This window comes from Neophocaena asiaeorientalis, unplaced genomic scaffold, assembly GCF_003031525.2.
Source record: "Neophocaena asiaeorientalis asiaeorientalis breed wild unplaced genomic scaffold, Neophocaena_asiaeorientalis_V1.1 scaffold198, whole genome shotgun sequence".
NCBI classification, from domain to species: Eukaryota; Metazoa; Chordata; class Mammalia; order Artiodactyla; family Phocoenidae; genus Neophocaena; species Neophocaena asiaeorientalis.
This window is the reverse complement of record NW_020175221.1, coordinates 1,140,866-1,153,196: the sequence shown is the minus strand read 5'-3', so window position 1 is coordinate 1,153,196 and position 12,331 is coordinate 1,140,866. Positions and strand designations below refer to the sequence as shown.

At 38.6% G+C, this 12,331-nt stretch overlaps 1 protein-coding gene across 5 annotated transcripts in view; it reads left to right on the top strand.

The window, feature by feature from the left end:
• The window catches only part of IPO11 (importin 11), a 232,856-nt gene that overhangs the window by 14,009 nt on the left and 206,516 nt on the right, over positions 1 to 12,331 (top strand). For all 5 annotated transcript variants that reach the window (XR_003005967.1, XM_024765365.1, XM_024765366.1 and 2 more), the window contains exon 2: positions 10,707 to 10,850. Coding sequence is in view for 4 of the 5 variants with exons in the window: in XM_024765365.1 (XP_024621133.1) it covers positions 10,713 to 10,850 (138 nt within the window). In the remaining variant the exon portion in view is untranslated. The remainder of the gene's footprint in view (positions 1 to 10,706; positions 10,851 to 12,331) is intronic.

Genomic DNA, 12,331 nt, shown 5'->3' with positions numbered 1-12,331 from the left:
CACCATTTGTTGAAGAGCCTATCTTTCCTCTATTGTACTACCTTTGCTCCTTTGTCAAAGATCAGTTGGCTATATTTATGGGCGTCTATTTCTGGGCTTTCAAATCTGTTCCATTGATCAGTTTGTCAACCCTTCACCAGTATCACTCTCCTGATTCATGTAGCTTTATAGTAAGTCTTGAAGTGGGTAGTGTCGGTCCTCCCAGTTTGTTCTTCAATATTGTATTGGCTAATCCATGTCTTTTATTTCTACATGTAAACATTAGAATCAGATTGTTCATATCTGTAAGTTAACTTGTTGGGATTTTGATTGGAATTGCGTTGAATCCACAGATCAGTTTGAGAAGAAGTGACATCTTGACAATATTGAGTCTTTCTATCTATGAACATGGAATATCTATTCAATATTTATTTAGTTCCTTCATTTCATTGGTATTTTGTGATTTTTCCTCATATAGATCTTGTACATATTTTGTTAGATTTATACATAAGTATTTCATTTTTAGGGGTGCTAATGTAAATGATTTTAATGTGTTTTTAATTTTCATTTCCACTTGTTCATTGATGGTATATAGGAAAGCATTTGACTTTTGCTATTAACCTTGTATCCCACAACTTTGCTATAAATTGCCTATTAGTTCCAGGAAGTTTTTGGTTGATTCTTTCAGATTTCTACATAGATGATCATGTCACTTTTGAACAGAGACAGAGATATGTCTTCCTTCCTGATATGTATACCGTTTATTTTCTTTTCTTACCTTATTGCATGACCAAGGACTTCTAGTTCCATGTGGAAAAAGAGTGTTGAGAAGGGACATCCTTGCTTTGTATCTGATCTTAGTGGGAAGGCTTTGAGTTTCTCACCATTAAGTATGGTGTTATGTGTAGGTTTTCTGTAGATTGTCTTTATCAGGTTGAGAAACCTCTCCTTATCTTTTGCCTTTTAATCGATTGTTTATCTTTTTATTGTTGGATTATAAACATTCTTTGTATATTTTGCTTATAAGCCCCTTATCAGGTATATGATTTGCAAATATTTTCTCTTGTCCTTTGAATTGTATTTATTTTCTCGATGGTATTTGGTAAAGTTTTAAATTTTGATGAATTTAACTGATCTTACTTTAGTTGCATGTGCTTTGGTATCATATTTGAGAATGCTTTACCTAGCCCAAGGTCATGAAAGTATACTCCTAGATCTTCTTCTAAGAGTTTTATAGAGTTGCCTCTTTATGCTTAGCTTTATGATCCACTTGGAGTTAATTTCTGTCTATGGTGTAAGGAAGAGGTCCAGCTGTTCTTTTGCATGTGGATATCTAGTGGTTCCAGCACTATTTGTTGAAAAGACTATTCTTACTCCATTGAATTGTCTTGGTACCTTTGTCAAAAATCACTTGACTTTAGATGTAAGGGTCTGTTTCTGGACTTTAAAATCTGTTTTATTGATGTGTATATGTGTCCTTTTGCCAGTACCAACACTGTCTTGATTACTGTAGCTTTGTAGTAAGCTTTGAAATCTGGAAGTGTGAATGAATTTCCCACATTTCTGTTACTGATTGCAATCTGAGGACATATTTGTATGATTTCAACCCTTTTTAAATTTGTCAAGACTTGTTTTGTGGCCTAGCATATGGTCTGTCCTGGAGAATGTTTCATGTGCACTTGAGATGAATGGTTGCTTTCATTCTACTGTTGAGTGGAATGTCTGTTAAGTCAAGTTTGTGTATAATGTTGTTCAAGACATATCTCCTTTTTTCTTTTTTTTCTTTTTTTTTTGCTATGCCGTGTGTCTTGTGGGATCTTAGTTCTCTGACCAGGGATTGAACCGGGGCCCTCAGCAGTGAAAGTGTGGAGTCCTAACCACTGTACTGCCAGTGAATTCCCAAGACATATTTCCTCATTGATCTTTCTAGATGTTCTCTCCATTTTTGAAAGTGGAGTATTGAAATCTCCAACTGTTATTGTTCCTGGCTGAGCAAGCTGGGTTGGACGTGACTGAGGCCCACTGTTTTTGGCCTGATATGCCTGGGATAGAGCTTCTGCCCCATGACTGATGCCTGGGTGGAAGAAGAGTACCCCAGACCTTTTGGCTGTGCTTGTCTGGAATAGAGCTTCAGTATGTAGCTCAGTTAGATGAGAAATGCTAGCTGTCGGGCTTCCCTGGTGGCGCAGTGGTTGAGAGTCCGCCTGCCGATGCAGGGGACGCGGGTTCATGCCCTGGTCTGGGAAGATCCCACATGCTGCGGAGGGGCTGGGCCCGTGAGCCATGGCCGCTGAGCCTGTGCGTCCGGAGCCTGTGCTCCGAAACGGGAAGAGGCCACAGCAGTGAGAGGCCCACGTACCGTAAAAAAAAAAAAAAGTATAACACAACCAATACACGGCATGGTTGAAGCTGCAAATGTGTAATTCCCCTTTACCACTGCCCGCCTCTCCAACAGAGGGACCCCTGATCTCCATTTCGTCTTTGTCATTTCCTTGATGACTTAAAAGTGTTTATGTCATATTGTGTGGGCATCCCTAAATAATATACTGTTTAGGTTTGCTTGTTTCAAAGTTTTAAGAAGTGTTGTTAAAAAAAAAAAAAAAAAAAAAAAAAAGAAAGAAAAGAAATGCTAGCTGTCTGCTTTTCTTGGGGAGAGACTGTAGCCCTAGATTAAGAGCCGGAGTGAGAGGGCCCCATGTTCTTGGCTCATTCTGCCTGGAGTATAGCTTCTGTCACACTGGGGCAGGAGTGAGTTTGTGGCTCAAATGCCACAGATTGTTGCTATTTTTACCAAGATTTAGTAGTATTTCTTGCATAAATGTTTCTCCATTTGCTGTATGTCCTTAAATATGCTTTCCAGAGACTGTAAGTGGTTGCTTTTTATAACTTTTATCAGTTACAGTTGTTTAACTGAGGAGAGGATCTGTGGAGCTCTTCATGCCACCATCCCAGAAGTATTCTCTCTTCTTTCTTTTAAACTGGAAATTGGATCTAGAGTCTTGATTAGATTGTGGCTGATCAGTTTTGGTAGTTCAGAGATGAGGTTGTATACTTCTTTTTGCATCATCACATCAGGAGGCACTTTACCTCAAGTTGTGCAGCTGTTGTTGATACTAAAGTTGCTTTCTTGGTTGAGCCGGAGACTGACAGATCCCTTCATTTTAAAGGTTTGTTTATTTCTTCATTGTATTTAGCAAGTAATCTGTGGGGCGATACACTGGGAATATTCTATTCCCCAACAGCTCTTCTTTCACTTAATGGTTTTAGCATCCATATTGATCTATGCCTGAATAAATTATTTCACTGAGGGAATCTTTTTTGATTTTGAAATTCTTTTTTCTTCAATTTTTCTTGTAATCTTACACCTTCTTTTCTTCAGTCAGTTTACTTACTGCTTTAACTTTTAAAAGTGGGTTGTGGTTATTGTTTGTGTGGAATGTCCTAAAACTAAGGACAAACACAGATAATGTAGTAGTCTAAAGAAAATTGTCATGACTGAAGTTAAAGTCGATGCAGGCCTGAGAAGTCTGTTTGTTGGTGGCAGGCAGTGGTACTGAGTTTTCCGTATTTGTTTCTTTTAATGAAAATTGGTAAATTTCCAACTACAGGTGCATCTGTATTATCTTTGGACTTCGGATTTTTCCACAGTTGGCAAAGTATCTTATAGAATCAAGCCTAGAAAGTCCAGTTACAAGGTATGAGTATTTTTAGGCTCTTGGTCACATATTGCTAGATTATTTAGACTTTAATAGAATCAAAGCCTACAATAAAGTTCAGTAATGAATAAATTGAACTGACTGACTTGTGAAATAGTGAGAAGGGTGAAATGCCTGCCCTTTTAATTTTCACCTTCTCCTTTCGTATTATTGTTCTTAGAGGAAAAAAAGAGTATGCATTTAGATTTTGAATAATGCTTTTCTGTAGTGTAGTTGAGAGCTAATAAAATGCTCACAAGCAGTGTTTCCTCTTGCTTATGATTTTGAAACTATACGTATTAATGAAAATCAAAGCAACCTCAGAGTATACACTATTAATTAGAAGACCTAGGCAAATTTAATCTTGCTGTTTGCTTGGTTGTCTCTTGATAATTTATAGGAGCACAGAAAGGGAAAGGATACATTGTTTTAACATAGGTATGGGATTTCTCTCACTACACATAGACCTCAACAGAGGAGATGTAACAGCACTTCCACTGTGAGAGACTAACTTCCATGGCCTTCAGGCCTACATGATGATCGATCGCCATGAAGATCCTGTCAAGTTCTTTGAGAAATACCTCTGCCCATTCCCACCAGTTAGTCTGTGTCTGTCTTTCCCTCTCCTCTTACCTTCTACCCTGTCCCTTCTTTTCTCATTCCTTACCCCCTTCTTTTCTTCTTCCCTCTCTTTCTCTGTCAGTCTCAGGTCTCTGGCTTTTTTGGAGACTAGTTGTGTGTCTGTTTCACTACTATGTGCAAATAACAGTAGTAGCCCTGTTATATTTCTGCATGCTAATTCCAAGAGAAAGATATTGAAGGTTAGTTTCCAGGTGTATTACCCTCCAAACTGACTACTGCTAGTCAGTAGTCATCTATCTTTTATCCCAAATGAAGTTTATTTCCACACTGTTATATTTGAATGACTCAGTACATTTCTCCCCCTGTTCTTTGTTGCCATTGTTGTCCTCTCAAGAAAACTCCACAATTGAGTACTGTATGAATATTTAATACATAGAAAATGTAGTCCTTTCAGATTTCTGATGGATTTAGGAATCTTTTTCTCCAGGAACCTATTATGGGAGAGCCTGGTGTGTTTCTAATTATTAGGGAGTAGGGTGGTGTGGTGAGACCATTTTATGTTTTAGTAGGAAGAGCTGGGATTCTAAACACCTTGTTATTAGGGCTCACTCTGCCATGTACTAGTTTTCTACAATGATCCTGGACAGTTCTCTTGATAGCTGTAAGTTCTTCCTCTATAAAACAGTGATATTAGTACACATGCCAGATTTGCTTTTTATAGGTTTGTTATGGGATCTTTAAAAAATTTAATAGGCTTTAGTAATGTGGTATGTTTAATAATCCATTATGGGTCTGGATTGTTATTTTTGATGATGCACTTAATCTGCAATTTAGGAACTGATTGCTGCCTGAAGCTTCCCTTCAGGAAGTTGATTAGTACTTGGAAATATTTCCAGTATAAGTTATGAATGATGATTTGTTTCTCAGACTGAAAAGCCTTTTTACCCAATAGATAAATCACTCATAATATTGTTTCTGTGGGGGAAATATACTCTGATTCCAACTGGTATTCTAGAAACTTATTTTTCATAGTTTTTTTATTTTAATACTTAGCAGCATCAGTATTTATTTATTTATTTATTTGGCCATGCCGTGTGGCATGCAGGATCTTAGTTCCCCGACCAGGCATCGAACCCGTGCCCCCTGCATTGGGAGCTTGGGGTCTTAACCACTGGACCGCCAGGGAAGTCCTGTAGTTTGTTTTAATAAGAATAATTCTCTGCCTCCCACCTCATTATTCCCCATATTTTGGGGAGAGAAAATGACCCTTTCTAATTCTTACCTTAACAATTACTGCAGTGCTTGGCATAGAATTGGTTCTCCAAAAATATATAAGCTGAGCTTTCCTTCCCAGACTGGATGAGCTTTTTGGGAGCAAGGATCAAAGCAAGAGGAGGAGAGGACAGGGCATATACTGCTGGGGAAGACCTGGATGGAGCAGGGTGCTGGAGGGAGGGAGGGATGGGGAACTCTAGCATTTCCATTAGAACAGGTGAATGGTGAGAGTAAGTGGGGCATAAAGTTAAGAGTACATAGACTTAAAATTTTTTAAAAATTTTTAAAATATTTATTTAGGCTGCGCTGGGTCTTAGTTGTGGCATGCAGGATCTTCCTTGTGGCGTGTTTAGTTGCAGCATGTAGGCTTCTTAGTTGCGGCATGCATGTGGGATCTAGTTCCCCGACCAGGGATCGAACTTGGGCCCCCTGCATTGGGAGCACAGAGTCTTACCCCATGGACCATCAGGGAAGTCCCAGAGATAAGAGTACATAGACTTAAGGATTGCTTTGTTGCGAAGGTCCAGAGAAGTGTGAAGGTGTGTGTGTATGTGAGTGCTCTGCACAATCTTTGTTCTAGGTAAAAATTGCTCTGGGGGTTGGCAGTAGTCAGTGATTTTATTTTTCAAGTAGTAGCCCCAAACAGAGACATGGCTTTTTTCTTTCTTTTTGCAGGTTGAGTTTGGGGTAGGGATGAGTTCTGATATAGCCGTTCTCTATTATTATATTTGTATATTCTTCCTATCTTCCAGTGGCTTTTTTTGTGTGTGTATCAAAGTCCAGACAATTTATTTTCCCCTTGTAGGTCATCCGTCACATGATCTGTTCCTGCCTACATCTCCAATCTCATCTTGTACTATTTTCCACTTTTCTTATTAAGTGCCAATTATACTGGCTTTCTTAAGTTTGTTTATAATATTAAGGCCTTGTTTTCAGTTGTTTTCCCAATCCAGAACTCTGCTTTCAGATCTTTGCTTGTGGGTCTCTCTTGTCACTCACGTCTCTTGTAAATGTTACTAGAGAAACCTTCTCTGAACACCCAATCTGAAGTAACACATTCAGTTAGAGTCAATTTTTAACATCATTTTCTTCATATCACTACCTCTTTCTTTTTTTAAAAAACAGATCTGTTTTCTTTCACTAGAATGTAAACTGCATGAAGTCAGAACACCATTTTGTTCACTGCTATGTTCTCAGCACCTAGAACAGTGCCTGGTATGCAGCAGGCTTTCAGCAGTTTTATTGAATAAATCAGTTAATTAGCTCCTGTGTGGTTCAGTGTGAAGTCCTTTATTGCTCGAAATTGATCACTTTTGTTAATTCAACAAATATTTATTAAGCATATGTCATGTATCTTGTTGGGCCCTGGGACTACAGAGATGCCTTAAATGTCTGTTCTGTCACTCAAGGAAGGCAGTATTAGATATTGATTAAGAGTAGTGGCTTTGGGGATTTCCCTGGTGGTCCAGCAGTTAAGACTACGCTCCCAGTGCAGGGGGCCTGGGTTTGATCCCTGGTCAGGGAACTAGATCCCACATGCCACAACTAAGAGCCTGCACGCTGCAACTAAGAGATCCCGCATGCCGCAGTGAAGATCCCACGTGCTGCAACTAAGACCTGGTGCAACCAAATAAACAAACAAACAATTGAGTCCCCATCCTGGCCTCTTGTCTAAGGCCAGCATTTAAAAAAAATAAAATAAAGAATAGTGGCTTTGGTGTTCAAGTCCAGAGACTGCTACTTAGTAGATTGTGACCTTGGCAAGGTAAGGTCTCTGATCCTTTAGGTTTCTTCCTAAAAAATGGGGATAAGAGTATCTACTACATAGAATAATTATTAGGAATGAATAAAGCACTTAGTACAATGCTTGGCATGTAATATATGCTCAGATATTGGCTTTTGTTTTTATTTATTTTATTATTTTTTTTTAAAGCTGGTTGCTCTTACATTGCTTGGGAGAGAATCAGTGAATTCCTGCTCTGTATACCTCAGTTCCCTTGTGAGAACTGCAATTTAGTGCTGGGTCAACCTTTTTTTAAATATATATATATATATATATATTTTTATTTTTAAATAAATTTATTTAATTTGTTTATTTTTGGCCATGTTGGTTCTTTGTTGCTGTGCACAGGCTTTCTCTAGTTGCGGTGAGCGGGGGCCACTCTTCGTTGTGGTGCGTGGGCTTCTCATTGCGGTGGCTTCTCGTTGCGGAGCCCAGGCTCTAGGCGCACAGGCTTCCGTAGTTGTGGCACACGGGCTCAGTAGTTGTGGCTCATGGGCTCTAGAGCGCAGTCTCAGTAGTTGTGGCGCACAGGCTTAATTGCTCCGCAGCACGTGGGATCTTCCCAGACCAGGGCTTGAACCCATGTCCCCTGCATTGGCAGGCGGATTCTTAACCGCTGCACCACCAGGGAAGCCCTAGCTTTTTCTTTTTTTTAAATTAATTAATTAATATTTATTTTTGGCTGCATTGGGTCTTCGTTGCTGTGCTTGGGCTTTCTCTAGCTGTGGCAACAGGGGGCTACTCTTCATTGCGGTGCGTGGGCTTCTCATTGCAGTGGCTTCTCTTGTTGAGGAGCACGGGCTCTAGGTGTGCAGGCTTCAGTAGGTGTGGCTCGCGGGCTCAGTAGTTGTGGTGCATGGGATTAGTTGCTGCGAGGCATGTGGGATCTTCCCGGACCAGGGATCAAACCCATGTCCCCTGCATTGGAAGGCGGATTCTTAACCACTGTGCTACCAGGGAAGTCTTGGGTCTACCTTTTTTAGTAAGAATGTATAATTGAAACTACTGTACATCTTGTCATCCACTGCATTAGCAGTAGAGCTGGACTTTCAAATGTACCTTAGTTTTAGATGTTCTAAAGTTGTGCTTCTCAAACTCTGACAATTATTAAGATTTACCTAGAGAACTTACTAAAGCACAGCTTTTTGTGCCACTGCCTCTTGCCTTCAGCCCCTATTTTCATTTGCTAGGTTTGGAGAGAGGGTTGAGAATTTGCATTTCTGTGAGGTGATGCTGGTGTTGCTAGTCCTTGGGCCACACTTTCAGTGAGATTGTGCTAATATGGTAGCCACTAGCCACATGTGGCTATTGAGTACTTGAAATGTGGTTAGTTTGAAATAAGATGTGCCTTAAGTATAAAATATACACAGGAGTTTGAAGATTTAGTATAAGAAATGTAAAATATCTCATTGTTACTTTCAAAAATATTGATTGCATGTTGAAAGGATAACATTTTGGAAATATTGAGTTAAATGTAATATAATAAATCTAATTCCACATGTTTCTGTTTCTTAATGTGGCTACTTAAAAGGTGAAAAGTACATATGTGGCTTGCTTTTGTGGCTTGCATTATATTTCAACTAGGCAGGAAGACATACTGCCTATCTCTTTAAAGTATCTTCTTAGGGCCTCCATGAAGTGAATCTCTCTTATATAGCCTGTTTTTGAAATCACACATTACCAACAAACCGTCTAAATTGAGTAAAAATCCATTCACTTATTACCAAGTGGTAATGAAACATGGAAACTTACATTGTTCAAGAAACTCCTATAATGGAAAAGAATCTGAAAAAGTATCTATGTATCTATCTATCTAATAATTGAATCACTTTGCTGGGTACTTAAAACTAACACAACATTGTAAATTAACTATACTTCAATAACAAAAAAATTACCAAGAAAGTAAACAAAACAAAACACCCCCAAAACTCCTAATTAGTGAGGGAGACATTATATATTTACAGGGTACCACCCTAGTCAGTTCTAAAATACAGACAACAGACTACTAATTTAAAAGTAGTTCAGCTCCATTGCTAATTGGTAATATTTTGTCTGATTCCAGTTATTATGCCCTAGCGCTGCTTTACTCACATAGACTTCAAAATGATTAATTTCCTTAAAAGTTGTAATATTTGGGTAAAATTTCTTGTTGAATCAACTTTTGGAATCTTCCCTTTTCATGAGTCATTGCAATTTAATTACAACTCTTAACAAAGGAGGTAATTTGCTTTGGCTATATTCCTTATGGGTTAATGACTTTTAGACTTTTACTGTCTGGAACATTCTTCAGTTTTAGGTAACTACTGTCATAAAGCTAATTCCCAGTCACCTCTGTACTGGGAACTGTTTTTTATCAACTCTTAGTTCTCAGTTTTAATCTTGCATACTTTGTATATGTGTATTGTGAACTATACATACTTTTCTGAGTAAACAATTGTACACAATTTTGGGGATGATTAGAAACAGAATCCTGGAGAATTCAATAAATTGCTTATGTATTTTTAGAATGGCTTCAGATTCTTGGTATAGGATTAGATCATCCAACCCTTAAGATCCTTTCTAACTTAGGGTTTTATTTTGTTTGTTGGTTCAGTTCTTTATTTCCCCTCCACAATATTTCTTGGGTATGCATTTGTCTTTTATATTAAAAAAAAGAATTTTCAGACATGTTTTATTGGTGGCACCTAAGATGATAATGTGAGGTACTTAGCACTCTGTCAAAGCATTCCTTTTTCAGTTCTCTTCCTCCTGGTCTTGTTAGGAATAAAGTGGTTAATACTTTTATAGCTTTTATAATGCTTATCTTTTTTTTTTGGTGGTATGTGGGCCTCTCACCGCTGTGGCCTCTCCCATTGCGGAGCACAGACTCTGGACGCGCAGGCTCAGCGGCCATGGCTCACGGGCCCAGCCGCTCCTAGGCATGTGGGATCCTCCCAGACCGGGGCACGAACCCGTGTCCCCTGCATCGGCAGGCGGACTCTCAACCACTGCGCCACCAGGGAAGCCCTATAATGCTTATCTTTAAAAAAAAAACAAACTAAGAAGGCATTATGATTAGAGTCTTGGGCAGGCAGTGGTATTTAACCAGAATTTAGAAACTTTGGTTTTTGTTTGTCATTTTTTTCCCCCCCAATTTACTACTTCTATATATGGGACAATAAAAGGCAGTTTCCTTTAGAAATAAATTGATTTAAGCAAAGGCGATTTGAATTATGGGAGTTTTAAGTTAGCGTATGGGTGGTACATAAAAGATAGAAATCCAGCAGATACATGAAAGAATAGATACGAAGTACAGGGGTAATTCAGAACATTGAAGCCCCTTTTCTCCCTTTTATTAGTGTTAATTTTTTAAGTATAATATACATTCAAGTATGTTAACTTATCATTGCCAGGTTTCCATGGATCTCAATAGTGCCAGTACTGTCGTTCTTCAGGTCTTAACACAGGCCACCAGTCAGGATACTGCTGTGTTAAAACCAGCTGAGGAGCAGTTGAAACAGTGGGAGACGCAGCCAGGTTTCTATTCAGTGTTGCTGGTAAGTTGTTCTAAAAGAGTTTACTATAAATTTTAATAAAATGAGATACTACTATTATTATTTTTTTTTTGCGGTACGTGGGCCTCTCGCTGCTGTGGCCTCTCCCGTTGCGGAGCACAGGCTCCGGACGCGCAGGCTCAGCGGCCATGGCCCACAGGCCCAGCTGCTCTGCGGCATGTGGGATCTTCCTGGACCGGGGCACGAACCCGTGTCCCCTGCATCAGCAGGCGGACTCTCAACCACTGCGCCACCAGGGAAGCCCGATACTATTATTTTTAATTGTTCTAAAAACTTACTTGTATTGGTGGTTTACTTTAGTGTTGCCTGCCATTGCTCCTGCCACATATAAATTCAGAGCATGGCTCTTTGAGAATGTTTAAAAAATGTTTATTGATGATTGAATAAATAACCCAGCAGGGTACTGGTAGAATCAGCTCAGTAGACAACACTGTGCTGATAATCTATTTTAGTGCGTTAATGCTGACCTGAAGACTTTAGGTAGTACACTTTGATGTTTTGTCTTCATCCTTATCCTTGCCCCAGTTAATTTATGTTGTCAGAGTTGTTCAGGTCTCCCCACCACTGCATCCGTCAGGTCTACCTTGGTCAGTGTGTTTCACTTTAAAACGCCATTTTCTTTTCCCCTGTCTAAAAATTTTATTTCCTTAACATATCTGGTCTTTTCCTGGGTATTATGGGAAATAGTTTGATAATTAACAATATGTGCTTTAACTATGTCTTTCTGCGAGTTAGAAGCTTTTGGTTAATTAATGAAAATCGTTTTCTCAATGCCAGAATGAAAAGATGTCTTTTTGTATTGAAGGCCTTTCTTATTCTTTTCTTCTTCGGAAAATTTCAGAACTCTGATTAGTGTGTGAGATTTAGTTTCTGGCCGTGGCAAGGAGGTTACCAATTGGATCAAAAACCAATTCAGTATGTGTGACTGGGTCAAAAATTCAGAGCAGAACTGTTTACTATATCTTGTAAAATAGAAAATTATGACATTACATACATATTTTGACTTCATGACTAAAAAGTTTTGAGTTGTTACATTTAAGAAGTTCCTAGTCATGCCTGGAAGGGAAATTAAATATCTGGAGTCATACTTGATACTCTGAATATATAACATGAAAGTTGGCTCTTTGACACAATAACACAAAGATAAAAAACATTAATTTCTAAAGATACTAAAGAAAGTATCTTATTCTTGTAGATAATCCCAGCATTATGTTTGTAAATTTGGGGCATAGTGTAAATCTTTAGAAAATCTCTGACTATATGCTTATTTAAATGAATGTGCTCTGTATTTAGCCTTGTGTTTTTTCAGGCCAAAATATAAAACATTTTATTTTGGTTACTGCTTGACCTTGGAAAAACCAATAGACTTGCTTGATACCTTTTGTGTAATGTATGAATTATTAATATTAAGGGCCTAGACCTTTTTGTTTTTATTTTTACTAGGTAAACTTTTCTTCTTAGAG